This window comes from Orbicella faveolata, unplaced genomic scaffold, assembly GCF_042242905.1.
Source record: "Orbicella faveolata isolate gen_17 unplaced genomic scaffold, um_ofav_v1 contig_1, whole genome shotgun sequence".
Classification (NCBI taxonomy): Eukaryota; Metazoa; Cnidaria; class Anthozoa; order Scleractinia; family Merulinidae; genus Orbicella; species Orbicella faveolata.
In genome coordinates, this window is record NW_028301536.1 from 21,121,124 (window position 1) to 21,139,658 (window position 18,535).

At 38.4% G+C, this 18,535-nt stretch overlaps 3 protein-coding genes and 1 pseudogene across 3 annotated transcripts; all 4 read left to right on the plus strand.

Moving 5' to 3' along the window:
* The first annotated feature begins 352 nt into the window (after positions 1-352).
* Positions 353-2,416, plus strand: LOC110044873 (potassium channel subfamily K member 9-like). The gene is made up of 2 exons (XM_089282553.1): positions 353-716; positions 1,138-2,416. Exons 1-2 carry the CDS (start codon positions 428-430, stop codon positions 1,812-1,814), a joined length of 966 nt encoding a protein of 321 aa, XP_089138679.1. The 5' UTR covers positions 353-427; the 3' UTR covers positions 1,815-2,416.
* A 193-nt stretch (positions 2,417-2,609) lies between these two features.
* On the plus strand, positions 2,610-6,488 carry LOC110044712 (potassium channel, subfamily K, member 16-like). The gene is made up of 2 exons (XM_020750284.2): positions 2,610-4,024; positions 4,832-6,488. Exons 1-2 carry the CDS (start codon positions 3,727-3,729, stop codon positions 5,470-5,472), a joined length of 939 nt encoding a protein of 312 aa, XP_020605943.1. The 5' UTR covers positions 2,610-3,726; the 3' UTR covers positions 5,473-6,488.
* A 4,172-nt stretch (positions 6,489-10,660) lies between these two features.
* LOC110044897 (two pore potassium channel protein sup-9-like) lies at positions 10,661-14,600 on the plus strand. The gene is made up of 2 exons (XM_020750471.2): positions 10,661-11,532; positions 12,773-14,600. The coding sequence occupies exons 1-2, from the start codon at positions 11,244-11,246 to the stop codon at positions 13,408-13,410; spliced, it is 927 nt and encodes a 308-aa protein (XP_020606130.2). The 5' UTR covers positions 10,661-11,243; the 3' UTR covers positions 13,411-14,600.
* Positions 14,601-15,630: 1,030 nt separating this feature from the next.
* LOC110044872 (potassium channel subfamily K member 17-like) lies at positions 15,631-17,952 on the plus strand (annotated as a pseudogene).
* The last annotated feature ends 583 nt before the right edge of the window (positions 17,953-18,535 follow it).

The window sequence follows — 18,535 nt, forward strand, 5'->3', positions numbered from 1 at the left end:
CCACACAGGTCTTTATTTCTGCTTGTTGGGAACCCTGCGGCGAAATGACTTGACATTTAAGACATTGAGGTATGTGAAACAAAAACTGTGAAACAATAAGGTGAACAGTAGTAAGACAGATGGCGAGGCGTTCAGAGTAAACAGTTTACACTAGGCACTTTATTTAAATGTTCAATTTTCTTGTATAATACGATATTCGTTAGATGATGCAAGATGTAATGTCCTGATTGAAATACTTTTCACACTGACCAACAAGGACGGTGTCTTATTGTAGTTTCAAAAATTGTTCACTGACTAGCAGTTTGAAATATTTTTTTTCCGAAAGCGTCGTAAAAGTGACCCAGTGTTTGCATTTAGCAGACACATCATTTTTCCTCATTTAAAGGAATTAACTCACCTTAGCAACAGCAGGTGTGAAACCTCCAAGATGGATCCTCTCTTCAAAATCACTCTTCTTCGGACCATTGCCTTCTTAGTCGTGGCCTTACTCAGTCCTTTGTTGTTTATTCACGTGGAGTACACAGAAAAAGACGATGCTAAAGAAAAATACAAGATGTTACACCTTCTGTATAAGTCCATGTCATCTAAATGCAACATTACAATCGAGGAGTTCAATAACTTTACCAATGTGGCACACGAAGCCTTGAGCGAGCCTACACTGCAGTGGACCTATTATCACGCAACAGATTTCGTCTTGCAAGCTCTGACTACAGTTGGTAAGGGAAACATATCGAATAAAGCATGACCCACGTAAACCAAATTTATTTCACAATGTTGATGGCATTTCAGTACAATTTATCGTTTCACTGCAAATCCCTGCCATAACTGATACTATTTCCAGCCTCTCTGTCAAAAAAAGCACTTAGGTTTTTGGTTAGTGGCTTAACGGATCATGTTTGCTTTGGGTATTGCCGTCTGATATATTGGTGGGAAAAAACTGAGATTAGTGCAAGAACTTGGCAGTCTCCTTTGATCTGTCTCCTTCAAAATGGGCTTAACAGCTTAATATCCTTAGTCGATAAGTGTTGCACCATCTAAAGGACTGTTCTAACCCAGGGAAATCCTACAACGAATTTTGCACCACATATTCTCTTTTTCTGTGTCAACATTTTGTTTTTGTTCACCTTTCTATCGCAGGTTATGGATACATCACTCCTCAAACACCCTCAGGACAGATATTGTGTATCTTCGTCTCTTTACTCGGGATACCCATTACATTGCTCGCGTTCAAATCCATCGGCGAACTTATTTCTAAATTGGTCTACACAACCGTGACGAAATTGGAGAAGAAAATTCTTAACAGTTTGGAACCCCAAAAAATTAAAACCAAGAGTGCTGTGATCTTGTTCTTGTTAATGCTAATATTTGTGCTGGTAACCGCCCGGTTACATTTAAGTCTCTCCAACTGGACCTTCGTAGAAGAAATGTACTTCTGGTTTATAACATTTTCTACAATCGGTTTTGGTGATTACATTCATCACAAATCTCACCAAAGAATCACGCAATTATTTATAAATGGCACTGCAATTCAAGAAAATGAAGAAGGGATTCTCCACAGTCATAAGAGTGCTTTAACGATTTTTTTCATCATGGGATATGTGTGTCATAATATTATAGGATTATGCCTTGTTTCCAGTGTATTAAACTCCATCGTGGAGGCCCTCGAAGAACACAAGTGTCGCCCCCGATGTCTTGGATGTATTTCTCCAAAAACCCAGGACCACGCGGACGTCGACGGCATGGAAGAACCAAGCAATCCCCAGAGACGTTTAGCTTTCGTGGCACCTTCAAGGATGACAGACGTGGAATTGTAAAATAAAAACGCGGAAAGCTCAAAAGAACGTGGGAAATAACAATATATGAGCAGCATGAAACGGAGATCACCTTTGTTAGCATGAAAAAATAGATTAGATTGATTCAGTACACGCTAAGGAATACATGCTGGACCTGGGAAAACATCACCGCCGTACCCAGTCTTCCACTCCATACTGCATCTTTCTTTATTTCCCTCTCAACAGATAACGTAAACATTGATAAGTAGTTCGGACTTCCACTGTAAGCTACCCTAGCTCCGGTAAAAAAAAGCAATAGTATATTCTTTTGTACGCAATTCAAATAAAACTTGACATTTGACTACTCTCGAAAAAAAATTCAAACATTTTTAAAGCTTGCTAAGAGATAAGTAGTTCTCTATCGGAGAAAGGTTTCCCTTTTATTTACAAATAGGTAAAGAAACTTTTTGATGGAAAATTTTCAATTTCCTGTCAAAAGAGTGAAACTCCCACGGACCTTTCAATCTTTCAAGTACGGACTGTACGGTCAGTAATCAATCAGTTATAGCTAAACTAAACAAATAATATTCAACAGTGATGCTAAAACAGGTGATGAATTATTTCAAACCAGCTTAGTGATTGAATTGTTCTTAATTATAAAAAATATTAATCAATCCCAAGTCCGATCATATCCTCAAAAAGGAATATTTATAGTGCAAAGGAAATTTCTGGCAATTGCTTAAAGTTGAAAAGCGTATGAACTAAGCAGCGTTGACTAAGAGTTACTAATAATTAATTTTTTGGTCACAAAACTAGAAACGGGTTCGCATCCTTCTTTATTTACTCTTGATTTGGACCTCACTCTACATGTTTTCGCATGCGCATTGGAGTAATACTGTTGCCACCGCATTCAATTCTTTTGTTATTTTTTCCGTTTGTGCGCACATTCTTTCTGTTGTCATCGCATTCTATTCGTTTATCTCATTTTCACGTAATCAACATTCTGTTAGGTTTTTTTCGCATAATTTCGTTTTGTTTCAGTCCCTTTTTGTATGCGTTTTTCCAGTATATTTGTGTATTTCCATCACAACGTTAGGCCCAGTTCAGACGTCGTGCTTCTGCCGTGCCGAACTTAATTGCAATTTGGTTCGACTGTAGCACGACAGGAAAACAACTCTGATTCAGATGTCGTGTCAGAGTCGAACCAAATTCAGGATTTACTGATGCCTCGTAACAATTCTCCTCCTAACTCCCCGTGGGAACGCAATCTCACCAAAATACATTAATATGGTGAACCGCAACTGCGTTTGAGAGAGAGAATTGGGCTAAACAGGCAACAACAAACAGAAGAGAAGCTACGAGAGGCATACACAATATTGAATGATCGATTTCTGCATTTTGGGCACAATTTGCAACATCGTCGGGAATTGCAAACCTAATTTATCGCTATGCGTTAGTTGAGGAAAATAGAAAAGGCTAACAACGTGTAGTACTAAATCAACAGATTTAAGCTAGATCCAGGACCTTATATCCCAGCCGGGACGATAAGGATGAGTGAGTGAGTAGAGTGTGCAGTATGTCATCACCTAAACTTGTCACTGACGAAAGGAAGTTTACTTTGTAATAGACTCTCTTATAGAGCGTTTTCACTCACGTGGCCAGCGGCCATGCAAATTTATTGGAACAAAAGAAAGTGTTTACATATAAGAAAAGAGTTCAATTCCCACAGGATTGGTTTTGGACACCAACATTCGTTGTCTTGAGACACCAATATGGCTGCCCTGACGTCATGTGAAAATACTCTATTTCCTGGCATCGATCAAGACATGTTTGTTAAATAATACTTATCTGCAAGTCATTTCAATTTCAGGTTATAACTTTCTTTCGATCTAGCTCTCATAGAGAACTATCAGGAAGTGGCGAAGCATAGCTCAGTGGTACTGGTGTGGGTGTAATGACTTCGATGGACCCGTTACTCAAAACAGCTCTCCTTCGCACTCTAGTTTTCTTTTTACTGACCTCTCTTGGCGCTTGGTTGTTTGTCCTAGTGGAACATGAAAGCGAAGACACCAGAAAAGAAAAATATCAGTTATTGCACTCACTGTATACGTCAATGGCATCTAAATACAACATGACCATCGAGGAGTTCAACAACTTTTCCAATACGGCCAATGAAGCCCTGAGCAACCCTAAACCACGGTGGACCTATTTAGCCGCATTCGAGTTTGTCATTAGCGTAGTAACTACTATCGGTAAGAGAAAACAAGAACAAACGTATGCTAAATTCTTGCACAGACTTTTCTAGATGAATGATTATTTAACCTTTGCCTGAGTTACGAATTGCTTCACGTTGTCGCCTTACGTTTAATCAGGACGAAAAACACGAATAACATCCAACTGGCGTGTGTTGCGTAAACGCGAAAGACTATCGTAAAATCATTAAAAACTGCCAAGAATAAGAAAAAATAGACAGTTGATGTTTGCTCCTTTTTTCGTTTTTTTCGGTTCTTAAACAATTACGTTCTTTCTTCTCGTTATTTAGGAGCTCGCCATAACTACATGTAACTCGAGTTTGCTTTGCTTTTACCGCTATCCGCTAAAAACAGGATAAAAGAAACATTTTCACCCAAACTGTTATCTAGGAACAGGAGGATAAGCGCATAGAGAATTGTTTTCTCTATTCAAGTTACTTCTTTTGCTGACTTTAAGAAGCACAGTAGAACGGCTTAAGACTAAAAAAAAACTCAAAAGAAATACAGAAAAGTTAAGAAGGTGCACGGATGGACAAAATTTGGGAAGATTAAAATAGATCCCTGTTGGACAAACTTGAAAAACGGCATTACTTCAAAAGCTTATCTCAAAAATCTACTGAAAGTGCCATTTCTATAATGCTCAGATTTAAAACTGTAGCTCTGCCAATTTGAAGAACTCAAAACTTCAGGAAATAAACATAATTATTTACAATACCGTGACCTAGCCCCTTAAAGTCTCAGAATAATTCAGAATTTCTTTACATCCGAGCATGATGTTAAAATCTCTGTTTGTTTGTTTGTTTGTAGGTTATGGAAACATCACTCCTCAGACACCAGCCGGGCAGATATTATGTGTCTTCATTTCGCTACTCGGCATTCCCATTGCTTTGCTCACGTTAAAATCCATCGGCGAACTCACTGCCAGACGGCTTAACGTAATGGTCACGAAGTTTGAAAAGAAAATCCTTAAAAGACCAGAGCCAAAACGAGTTCAAACAAAGAGTGCTATGATTTCGGTTGCCTTAATGGCTGTGTTAATGGTGGAATGTGCTTTTTTCGTGACCCATCTTCTGGGCTGGACTTTCATCGAAGGACTGTATTTCTGGTTTATAACATTTACTACAATTGGATTTGGTGACTACGTTATCAGCGATATCGACGTCCCGAGCTACAACAAATTAACTTTTAACATTTCCTTACATCAAGAAAACAAAGATGAATCAGTTGACGTGCATATCTACAATATACTCAAAATGTTAAACTGTTTATTTGGATTATGCATTGTCTCAAGTGTACTCAACTCCATCATGGCGTGCATTGAGGAGGCCGGGAGATGTCGTCCCCGGTGTCTTGGATGTTGTAATCGAAACCTCCAAGACCATGTGAACAGTGAACAAAATGACATTCCAGAACAGCATGAGATGTGTGTGGAACATCTTCAGACTTAGGTTCAGTCTTTAGAGTATTATCAGTGTCATCATCTTGCTTTCTTTTGCCTTTAAATTTGAATCTAAGCGTCATTAGTAGCCGCTCAGCTGTGTGTTATTGGAAGTCAGCGAATCCGATTCGTTCTCTTGCCCGGCGTTTTCTGTTTAACAAATAGATTCCACGTTGCCGTGCGTCTGTTCATTAAAAGGTCACAGATTATGCCAAAATGCGGTAAGAACAAAAAAGTAGCACAAGAGCTTTCAAAAAGTAGCACAAACACAACAATTAGAATATTCGCTCTCGATTTCTATGCGTACTAGTTGACGAGGGCTGCGCCCTCGTCAACTACCACGCATAGAAATCAAGAGCGGATAATCTAATTGTTTTAGTATAAGTCTACTAGTCGTTCAGAACTTTATCAAAATCCTCTTCACAGACACTTCGAAAACGCCAAGAAGCGGCCGTCATTTTGTTAAGAAGGGCACACTGCCATGCTACCCACTATCTATCACAGAATACATGGTGAGTAGCGTAGCCAATCAGAGAACGGCATTCAAGATAGAACGCCAGTAGATTTATACTAATACTGAACAGACGCACGGCAACATGCAATCTACTTAAATGAAACATTTTAATGACGTCATCTACCCCAGTCTTCCAATAGATCGTAAGTATTAGTAAGAACCATTCACAATGCGCGAATAATTCGAGTTATTGTATCATAAACAATCAGGTTGTGAGCTCGAGATTTCTATGAGGTGACTACCTCTGATGGAAAACTATCACCTCAGAAATCGAGAGCGAATAATCTAATTGTTTTAGTAGAATTACTAAACTTTACTTCAAATAACGGTTTCCAATTATTGTATTTCTCGACATGTTATTAAAATATGCGCCTTGAAAAGATCGTTCGGATTGAATTGTCATTTAAAATTGAAGTTGTGTGCCGTGTACATCAGTTTTTTCAATAATAATGTCCTTCGTTTAGACTTCTCAGGAATTTACTCACCATTTGCATCAAATTTTTCCTCCAAAACTTTGGAAAAACGAAAAAAACGTCGCTATTTCGTAGACGACCTCCAGCCACCGCACGCTAATGCCTGATAGTGTGCAATGGCTCAGTCAATCAGATTGCAGCATTTGCATTAGTATACTAGTAGAATTCTACCAATCGCTGATAGACAACGATCGCGCACGCGTTGCTCTTGACTCCTGATTTTAGTAATCCTTTAGAGTTCTTGCTAAAACAATTAAACGCCTCTTTGACTGTTCGCGCACAGAGCACGAAGGCGAGTATAGTCTAATTTTTGATTAAAACGCTCACAAAATCTACATAGACGACCCTAGGCTTATTCTTTACAGCGCCTATACTGTTTGAAAGATAAATAATAACAACAAGCTTGTAAAAATATATTTCAAAGGTCAATTTTTATATCTTTCCAATTTTAAAACCGCAAAATGACTGAAGTGAATAGATCTAGATCTGTACTGCTACTCTGCTCGAAATATTAACGTTTTTAGCAACCGCTCGATCATTTTACTCTGCCGCCGTCTAGTCAAACCAAGGACGAATAAATTTAAAATACTCATTTTTGACAAGTTTTAACCGGTCTATAACTTACGCTTGAGAAATAGGATTGAAACGCTGGACTGCCCACAATATCTGCTGCCCTGTGATTGGCTAGTACAAAATTACAATTGGCAACACTGCTGTGACATGAGTTCGTCAAGTACGCCTCAATTCAAAACTTTTGACCCAAGAGTAACTGGCAATCTTTGACCTTTTGCTGCTTGTACACTTCAAGAAACTATTGCTATTCATTAATTCAAAGGTGTATGCCATCAAACACTTTGAAAGAATGTCATTGTGAGGTTCATGAGCAATTCCAAAAATGTTTACAAGCAAATCAAAAGGCCACAAATTTTGTTTGAAAATACCCCCAGTTAAGTGTGTAGGGGTTCCGCAAGACACTATTCTTAGTCACTATTTATTGGTATTTTGACAGTTTGCTTTGATTTTTAGGGACGGGGCGAGTTTATTAGGAGGTTGCCGTTAGGCAGTCTGTTTTGGATCAAACGGATGTATATATAAAGAGAACACAAAGCCTGAGCGCGAACGAGCGACTTTAAGAATACTGCAATGGGTCTAGACTAAAATGGCAAACTAGCGGCATCCAATAGATAATAAACCTCTACTCTTTGTGTCTGAAGTTTTGAAATTAAAGGCGAGACAGGATGTTAATTTCACCTTTTTTTTTATCTATGATTCAAACTCTACTTAAATGTGAGCTCGCATAGACAGTTCCAAAGAGTTAATTTTATTTGCTCTAGCTTTTCTCAGCGTGCCTTCTGAATGCTTTATTCATGACAGACCCATAATAATAATCAGAATCCAGAAAAAAATATCATGTGATAAACTACTCAACTTCTTCATATTTACGAAAGTTACATGTAGGCACATACTCCCCCCCCCCCCCCCCTCCCCCCCACCCCCACAACATGTTGTACAGAAGTAATGATTTTGGCTACACTGTTATGGTTCAAAATTTCAGATGTTCCACATCAAATCTTCAACAACTGGGTCTCTTATATCTCCAGTATCTATCAAGGCGTTCGTAACAGTCACAGCAAAGTTAGCAAAAAACGAGCTCATACTAGGATTACAAAGTCAAAATCAATAATTCAATTTTAAACAAGTGTATAGCCTAATTGTATCAATTAAAAGACAGCGACATCGATTTTGCAACAACTGAAAGCAAAGAAACTGTTTTTTTTTTTCAGTATGATTAAATCTAATTTGCACTCATCTGCGGCTCTTATACGCTTCAGTAGGGCAAGAGAGGATACTCAATTTTGACTCGTAAAACGGTTTTCAAAATGAATCGACAAAATACGACTCTGCTAGTCGCTAGGGAAGCAAAACTGAATTGATTTGCTTTGTGTTGCACCTGCTTAATTCCGTAAAACTCACAAATATATAGATACGAGAAGTATTATGGCGGAATTTTTTTTTAAAATGTGCATGTTAAAACACTTTAAGACTTAACATAAGTCCTTTCAAAAGAAATTTCTTCTTTAATTGATTACAGAGACATCAAAAATCCATGATTGCTTGACGTTGCGTTTCTTTTCACGGTGTTTAGGGGATGAATAATTTATTATCTTCATAAAAAGGTCAAAATAATTATTTCAATCACAATGCAAACGGGGTGGGTTATTCTTGTCATAGCCGATGATTGGCCTAGTCATAATAAAGGCCAATGAAATTGACATTGCAATTACAAAGGTTACATTCTGAAAACTTCTACCTGGGTTCACGCGAAGATGAATTTGTAGTCGTTGACATAACATTCCTGATATTTTCGGATTGAAAGGGTTTGTAAGAATACTTCGGTTAAATTCGTACATTGGACTTTATTTCGCTTACTCTTCGCTTCTTCCATGAGGACAAAGCTGCCCAACGTATCCACGATACTAACTGCTATGCGAGAAAAGACGGAAAAAGATAATTAAAGTAACTAAGAGGTAGGCTTTTGACTGTTACCTAGACAAGGTATTTTAGTCAGATAAAATGGAATTCACAGAGGCTAACGATATAGTCGCATGCCTGGAAATTAACTGATACACCGAAACCTCAGTTTAGTTCGTATCTCTACCTTAATAAAGTTACATCACGGTTGATCATGATTATACGAAGATTCATTTTAATATCAAACTCTACGGAGTTAGAAAGATGCAAAAAAAAGCATATACTGACTGAAATTACTATATGAAGATGGTCACCTGATTTATTCGTCGTAGCGTCTTTGCAGTGGAATATTTTCCATGTTCTTAGAAATATAGCTAATAAATAGTTCATCTCGGCGTAGGATTTCGGCCATTTTGACTAGCATACGGTAAATAGTTTACTGGATGCTACGAGGACAAGCCCCACTAAGCGGCTCGGATAAGGCTTGGTGAAGGAGATAAGAGTTAAAAGATACAATGCAAATGTTTTCCAATCCGCTGAAATTACCATGCAAGCAGACACCTGCTTTTATTAAGGTTGCACAGAACCCTTGCTCATCAATGAGTTCATTAGCTAAATTTCTCGAGCAGGTGTCATCTTATAAAGCATTGATTCTCTTGAGTTTAAGCATCGATTCTTCTAAAATTAGCCTGCGAACAGGCTCCCGACGAGGACGGAAGAAGAGGCCATATTCGTTTTCGGCGATATTCGTATTCTCTGTATTGGACTGGAACTAGTAGCTTGCAAATGAGGCTAATGCGGGGAGTCTTTTCAAATGTGATATTCCCCCCATGAGCCTCCATTGCAAGCTAGTCTCCATCCAATACCGAAAATACGAATATGGTGTATACGGATAACGAAGGGGCGGGGCGGCTTCGTTAGCGCTCGCCGAGAGTCTGTTCGCAGGCTATCTAAAATCAATCAGGGATATTGGAAGATGATACATAAAAGATTGCCGTTTTACAGGTGGATCACCCTTCTTTTGAGCTCTTGAGTTAAAACTTCAGAAAATACAATTATGTGTACAAGTTTTCATATAGATGGGCCTACCAAATTCAAGGATTATACAAACTAGCGATAAATCATAACCTCCCGTGTGCCATGACAGAAGCATATTTTCGTGTGTTCAAGACTTGCTTGAAGTTATTGCCTTCTAAGAGAGTGAAAATGTGAAAACTGGACTTTAAGAACGTTCAGCCTTTTGAAAGGCATTTTTGAGATTCCGCTTCTATCATAGTACTCTAGAGCACACCCAGTATACCTTCCTCATGTACCAATTTTTGAAATTCTCTATCCGCGACAAAATGCCTTCCACACAGCATTACAAGTTTTGCTGCTTTCGAAGATTATCCCATTATGATAATTAATCGGAACATCTAATGAAGTACACAGGCCGCAAAACTGAAAACAGTGACTTTGCAATAGACCATATTTGTATTCTCGGTATTGGACTGGCACTAGCTTGCAAGTGAGGCTAATGAGGGAGTCTTCAAATGCAAATGACGTTTATCTCTTTTTAATGATATTTCCCCGCATGAGCCTCCATTGCAAGCTAGTTCCAGTCCCATACCGAGAATACAAATATGGCCTATTATCAAGTACTTTTCACTGAGAAGAGTGCAGATTGTGATATTTTTGCGGTGCGTGAGTGGAAGTCAGGTTAATGTACCGTTACGCATGATCATTTTAAATGAGAGAAACGTTTTTCGCATTTTTAGTACTTTGAGCTCGAGTGACGCATATAATCAATTTATTGTATAAATTATAAATAGACGTGTCAAAAATATTTCGTGTACTGTCAGCATCAGTCGTACCGTTTCGTGCGTCAATTACCTGCATGTGTAATGAGAACAAGGCTCCTGCGCGGTCTTATAGCAGGTTAGTTTGGTTTTTATTAAATATCCAAGAACTGATTAACTGTAGGATTTCAGCAATTTTACAAGCTTATATACAGAAAATCGCTTGTTAAATAATGCAGCAGATAGATGACTTCAGGAGTTCGGACATGACAAGGAGCTGATATACACTGGACACCTGCTGGAGGGTTGAGACAATACAAGCACTGTTTCTTGCACTGAAATTACCATACGCTATAAAGTAGTTTCGGTAGAATGTGCTATCATTTTACTGATCAGTTTCGAACAAACTCTTTTAAAACGTTATTATTTTTTCTGTAGATGTAACAAGTCATGCATCAGATTACATTGAAGGTTCACAGAAAATGACCAATTGTGAAGTATTGTTTTTATCAAGTTTATTTGCAGCAGGTGTGAAGGCTTCAACATGGATCCCCTCATCAAAGCATCGCTTCTTCGCACTTTTGGCTTTATTTTTTGGGTCTTCCTTAGCACTTGGGTGTTTGTTTTAGTGGAGGATACGGAGAAAGATGACAGAAAAGAAAAGGTTGAATTGTTACGCTCTCTGTACCATTCTATGGCATTGAAATATAACATGACCGTAGAGGATTTTAATAACTTTTCCAGTGTCGCCTATGAGGCCTTAAGCGAACCTAAACCACGGTGGTCTTTCTTTAATGCATTTGATTTCGTGTTACAAGCTGTTACGACTATAGGTAAGTCTTATATCGTAATAGTTACTAAGTAGAAGAAGATGTTCCATGTTCTCTAAGAAAATATAGCGTAAGCTTGAGGTCTAAAAAAACTGTTGGTGGAAGTACGAGCGAAACGTTAGTGCGTTCAGCAGTTTTTCTAGACCTCAAAAGTGCTTTATTCCGGTAGAAAACCATAGTAGAGGGGAAACATAGGGTATTTTTGGTCTAGAATATACCATAAAAAAGCGAAACTATGTACATTTGGGAAGGGGCAGTGATTACGCTGCTAACACAACATGCGGGATATACGTGCTTTATAGTTTTCAACCGTGCATCCATTTAAACAAATAGATTCTGTTATGTTGACGTTCTTCGTCCACATTTTGACGTTTTATGTGATCTATTTTAGAAAAGACGCAGGGCAATATGAAATCTATCTGCTTTATATAAAAAAAGAAGAAAAACTGATGACGTCATCTGAACGTCTGTACTCTAATAGATCATGAGATTAATAAAGAACGGAACAGGGATAAAATGCCTTTTTCTCAATCTAAAACAATGCCAAGAGCTGGTCCATCGTTTTTGAAAAGAAGCAATTTGTTTTAGGCGACTGGATAAGATATTCCAACGAACTACATATCATTTAATATGAATGTTGTAAATTAAACGAAGTAACATGAGATCATCTTTATTCAAACATGGCAAAAGCCGTCAGTAAAGCTGAAAGTTTTTTGTCATAACTTTCATCGGCATTGAAAATGAAGAGGAAACACCGTCCACATTAACAGAGGAAGCGATGAGTCTATCCTGGGCATGGATTCATTGGTTCCTAAGTGATCTTAGATCATTTGATCCTGATCCGGATCATCCTAAAGGAACGCAGCCTTTGGTTTGCTTTTTTTTTTTTTTCACGTTAACTCTTAACATATGGAACGCTACTGAAAGTTGATGTATACTGGGATCTGTAGTAATGACAGAGTTGATGTGCAAAATGGAGCATTATTTTTTACTTTGAAAACTTTCATTCACCAACTGAGTCGGTATTCTGGTCGAAGTAACATCTACGTAGTAGAAGCAACAAGCCATCCAAGTAGCCTGATAAACCGTAGTAGAGAAAACACATTTATTTGCAGTTCCATTTGTTTACAGTATTCATATTCGCTATTTTGAGGGCGGAAAAAAAAAAAATTTTGTGTTGCCTCCTGCTAATTTTCAACGTACTTTTTGTAAATTTTGTGCTCAACTTGTTTTATTTTTACAGGCTATGGATACATCACCCCTCAAACAGCCGCAGGACAGATGTTGTGTATTTTCGTCTCTTTACTTGGGATTCCCATCACAATGCTCACATTAAAATCCGCCGGTGAGCTCATTGCTGAACTCGCAAACACAATTGTCACAAGATTTGAAAAGAAAATCCTTAAAAAAGAGGAACCACAAAAAGTTAAAACAAAGAGTGCTGTGATCTTATTTTCGTTCATGGTGTTGTTAATAGTGGGAAATGGCCTGTTATCGACGTTACTTCAAGGTTGGACTTTCGTCCAAGGAGTGTACTACTGGTTTGTGACACTGAGCACGATCGGTTTTGGTGACTACGTTATAAGTAGAGAAACCCAAATCATCAATATCACGGGTCCCAAACTCGACAACGAATTAGATGATCTAGGGCAAGCCAGTCCGAAAGTGGTTATCAGTATAGTTTTTATACTTCATACTCTATTAGGCTTATGCATTGTCTCCAGTGTACTAAATGCTATCATGGTGGCCATGGAGGAAGTAAAATTACGCCCACGGTGCCCTGGTTGTGTACCACGAAAAACTCAGGACCTCGTACAGACTCCAAAGCAGCTTGATGACGTTAATATGACATCTTTAAGCACAGAAAATGTTAGATTCTGAACTGAAAACATGGAATCAGTCAATTACTAACCTTAAGTGAGAAGTGAGAGCCTTAGCGTGGCTCAGCAGTTTTGATTTTGATTTTGATATTGCTGTCGATAACCGCTAACATCGAATTCTGAATTTGACTCACGCTTTTAATTCACAACTCTTAGAGACGTAACTGCAACGTCTTAGGAGTACATGGGACCTGGTCTTTACTTTATCCTATGACGCTGAAGCGGAATAACGTGTATACTGCCGGCTTAAAATATGGAGGATACTTGCTCATTATCTTTGTTAACCTATGTCAGAAATAATCATTGAAAAAGGTTTAGAAAACAGTCCTAAGAAAATACGCGCGCTGTTTCAATCTAACACCAACGAATTTAAGTACAATTTAAGAGACAAACTTGATATCAGTGAAATCATCGATATCTTCACTAGTGAGGATATGGAAAATACGCCACTCGAGTCCCGGATGTAGTTTCGTATGAATTTTACGAGTCCATAGGCTCCTAACGAGTCGTGTATTTTCCAGTAAAACACTCGTGTCTATATAATAAAACGTCATATATGGAATCACTCGACCAATCAGATTACTGGAAACTCTTTGTTCAGCTCTGAAATTATACTAAAACTCAATAGAAACATAGAACTAGCACGAGCTGTTGACGTAATGATGGCGCGAGCAAAGAGAATTTACATTTTGATAATCAAAGTTAACAAGTTGTTTTCCTTTTTTCGTCGCGGTGTTTTGTAAAAGAAATAGAAAACATGTTCTCTTGGTTTCTATCGAGTTATAGAAACATTGGTGAAAGTTTGGGAGAACTCGAAAAAGCTGTGGAAACACTCGCCTGCGGCTCATGTTCCCAGAGCATTTCTCGTTCTCCCAAACTTCCACTCGTGTTTCTATAACTCGATAGAAACACAGTACATGTTTTCTATTTCTTAAATAATGATTATCTCCCCGAAAACAGCCTAAAACAATGAATAATCATAGAAATAGCTTCCTCTTTCACCCCCACCAAGCAGCCTTTATCTTGTCATAATTGAATCATGCATAGAGTTAAAGCCATAAAAATAGTCTTTCCTTTTTCAGTCCTTGTAATTATTCTGGGAATATTCACGAACGCATGCTGAGTTATTTCACATTCAGTTCCACTTCTGCTATTCATGGTCTTATGAATTAAAGCTAAGAACAATAGTGGTACATCTCTGCGTTGGTCGTAACCGGACTCATTAAAGAAATAACCAAATTTCCGACTTGCCTTGAGCCTCTCTATCAAAGCGAGACCTGGTGCACAACCATTCAAAGGAAAATGAATTTAATTTGCATATGAATAAAATCTCATTTTCATATCAAAGGATGGGCACCAAGACTCTCTTTGAAAAAGAGGCTATAGGTTATGTCCTATTGAGTCAGTCGCAATAACGGCTGCCGTGATCTTTAGATCTATAAGCTTCAAGGACTATTCATCAGTGTAGTTTATAACCTTATCAACCTTCAACTCTTCCCCTTGTTTGAATGATAACAACTGAGGAACATATTAAGACTGGTGAGTACGTTGTTAAACCTAATACCATTAATACTGAATAACTAAAAAACAAAACAAAATCGACCAAACAGTTCCTGAAAGACCTGAGAGGATAGGCTCGGCGACAGAAAAAAATAACAGCTTAGTAATCTCACTTTTCTGATTTTGTCCTTTGCTCAAAACGCTGATAGCTTTCATGTTTTCTCCATAGTTGCTTTCACAAATAGCTTTTTCCAACTTAAAAATTGCAAGGGAATCAAAAATTAGCAAAACGCAAATACCTTACGCTTGAAAATACTGCATGATCTCATCAAACATGCAGATTTACCTAGGCTACCTTTTGTGTTTTTATTTTGCATTCTCAAGAATAACTTCTTGAACTAAAATCAAATAGCTAACTTAAGTTAACGCAAGTTAATTGGAGATATAGTTCAGAAACTCCATGATCAAAATAAACAATAGGATTCAAATATTCAGAAAACTGAGAAACACTTATTCAAGCGTACTAAGATATTGAACAATTCATTATGAGGCCTAAGATAAAGAGATTCAAAATTTGTAACAAAAATATTTTATTCAACGGTTTCCTGTAATGATAGCATTTACAGCACTGAGCTCGAGCAGAAATTGAAAAATAAACGTTTATAGAATGTAATGTAATACAGTTTACTGGTTGACGCAGGTTGTTGGAATTTTTCAACCGATGGGCCGACTATGCAAAGCAGCACTACATCGGATATTTGTTTTTATGTTATTGGCCTCTCTCAGCCCTTTGTTGTTTGTTCATGTGGAGTATACGGACAAAGACAACAAAGAGGAAAAATTTCAGTTGTTACTCTCTCTGTACAAGTCCATGGCAGTTAAATACAATATGACCATCACGGAGTTTAACAACTTCTCTAATGTGGCGCATGAGGCACTCAGCGAGCCGAAACCACGGTGGACCTACGTTGAAGGAATGGACTTTGTCTTGCAAGCCTTGACTACTATAGGTAAGGCAAAAATACAAAATATCTTTACAGTGTGTTATCTGGGGGAAAAAAGGTAGAAACGTCTGGTTGCTTCTCGCATTCCAGCTAGATGAATGACCAATGGCGAAGTTCATCTCTTTTATGTTCTGTCGTGGATACTAGATGATCGGGAGCAGGGCTGTTTCAAACCGCCACCTGTCATATTCACTTCCACGTCATTAACCGAAAACAGACGCGTTAAAAGTATATACAGACTTTTTGAGAATTGGATGAGATGTCATTTAAGTAAAAGTAGATCGAATATAAAACCAGTTACCACGTTCACTATGATTAGGTACATAAGCTTCTTGTGTAAGTCAAAAAGGTCTATCAAAAGGCCTTTTAGGCCACCTTCTTTGATAAACCTATGCTTTCCTTTCGGATGTCATCTTTTCGATATAAATATAATATAATATTTAAGCGATCAAAACAGCCTTTCGAGTGGAGAAAAGGGACAACACAGCGCGCAGTAGAAATTCTTGTGCTAAAAAGAATGCTTATGCAGACTATAAAGGAATGGTAGGAGGGGTTACGCTTCCGCTATTATCGTAAAATGGGCTTGTGTTACCCTTTCAGGCCAGTCTTATTCATGCATCACACACTACTCTCCATTTCTTGCACCACCATCAAACTTTCGCGGCTGGGTTTCCCTTACAGAAAGATTGGAAGTCGTTTTCCAGTCCAAGCTCGTTTTCCTCTTGAGCCTGCTATTATAGTAACGATTTCGTCCATCGTCACGAAGTCAATTTATTAAGTGAGCGCTAATTCACACGTTACTGACTTATTGTTTTAGAGAGGGGCACTCTTAAGTGATGGTCTGTCCTCACCTATGATCATTCATTTTCTCCTGCAGGTTATGGATACATAACTCCTCAGACACCCTCAGGACAGATATTGTGCATCTTCGTTTCTTTAATTGGGATTCCCATCACATTGCTGACGTTAAAATCAGTCAGCGAGCTCATTACTAAATTGGTCAACGCAGTTGTTACGAAGTTTGAAAAGAAAGCCCTCAAAAGAGTGGCACCGAAGCATGTTCAGAGTAAAAGCGCTGCGACTTTGGTTACATTAATGTTGGTGTTGATGATAGCGAGTAGTTTCTTAACGAAATTGCTTCAAGGCTGGACACTCGTCGAAGGTGCGTATTATTGATTTATAACCTTCACCACTATCGGATTTGGTGATTACGTTTTTCACCAACCACAAAAGATCATGCAATTGTCCGTCAACAGCACTGGAAAATTCGTTAAAGAAGATGTCGACGAAAAGGAACTCATTTTTGCAGTTATACAAAAGAAGTTAATCGCTTTATATTCCTTGATGGGTTTGTGCATTGTTGCAAGTGTATTGAATTCCATCATGGCCGCAATCGAAGAACGGAAATGTCTTCCTCGGTGTCCCGGATGCCTCCCTTTAAAAACCCAGGACAACCCAGTCAATAACGGGCAACACGACATTCCAAAACAGCATGAGCCAGATATAGATATAACATGTTTAAACATGGAAAAGACTGGGATGCAGAGGACAAACATGGGCTCGCCGGCATTAAATGAAACTGATTAAGAAAAGGAAAAGTTTCTGCATCTGTACCCTGCAACACGCGTTCTGTCACATGCTCTGGATACACGCACTAAGCTAAACCACCAACTTTGCACAGTCGCTCGATCCGCACTCTCCGTTTTTCCCCTTCCAGTTCCGGCAGAGGTGATCAGGGGAGTGAAATTAGAACATACATGGGTCGAAAACGAACATGGATAGAGTAGTCCGGACCGTCGAATGCCCTCACCCACTCTGTGAACGTTTTGTGGGTATCAAATCCATATAAAGAAGACATATAGCTGGTTTCGATCCAATAGTTCTATAAACTGAATATTGGAATAAACTATTGAAATATGTTTCAAGATATCTTCACGATATCACTACACAGTAATGCATGTCTAAGTATTACCATTCCTTTCCCTTTCTGCACATAGCTCAAGGTTGGAATTGTTATTAAACTGTGGTTGGTGAGTGATGGCAAATTAAAAAGACCGAAAAATAGAAAACCATAGGCACAAGAACAGTGCGAAACTAAGTCACAGTAACAATTTTGGTTTAATTGGCATCTGACCTCATCTTGTATAACAAATAAAGGTGGAAGGCTAAGCTCATGAGAAGCGGCCAATAGTGAATTTCGTGCATCACCACCCCTCCGTAAAGTATTGCCAACCAAAGTCGTTTATTATCGTGGACCGGTACAGATGATGGGAAACTTATTCCTGCCATCCTCTCCTCATTTAAACTGAGTTAACTTCAGCCCCGGGGGGTACTTCCAGGAAAGTTGGGTGGGGGTGTGCGGCCCATTTCTCAAAACGCTTACCCTATTTATGACCAAAATCTGCGTTTTTTGCTACCCTATTTATGACCTGACCAAAAATTCGATAGCCTATTTATGACCGTTGCGGCTGACACAGTTGCTCTTAACATAAGTTATGAAGGGCTTTTGTTGACGGTCTTATTGATAATGATGAGAAAGCAGCTTCTTCTAAGAAACATATCCAATTCAAGACTAGAGTGCTAAAACCATACCCTATTTATAACCAAAATGGCCAAACTCGA

Bases quoted from the DNA above. Each gene is read 5' to 3' on its own strand.
- LOC110044873 (XM_089282553.1), top strand. From the start codon at position 428: ATGGATCCTCTCTTCAAAATCACTCTTCTTCGGACCATTGCCTTCTTA. The intron at 717-1,137 runs GTAAGGGAAACA...TTTCTATCGCAG, and splicing joins GCAAGCTCTGACTACAGTTG to GTTATGGATACATCACTCCT.
- LOC110044712 (XM_020750284.2), top strand. From the start codon at position 3,727: ATGACTTCGATGGACCCGTTACTCAAAACAGCTCTCCTTCGCACTCTA. The intron at 4,025-4,831 runs GTAAGAGAAAAC...GTTTGTTTGTAG, and splicing joins TAGCGTAGTAACTACTATCG to GTTATGGAAACATCACTCCT.
- LOC110044897 (XM_020750471.2), top strand. From the start codon at position 11,244: ATGGATCCCCTCATCAAAGCATCGCTTCTTCGCACTTTTGGCTTTATT. The intron at 11,533-12,772 runs GTAAGTCTTATA...TTATTTTTACAG, and splicing joins ACAAGCTGTTACGACTATAG to GCTATGGATACATCACCCCT.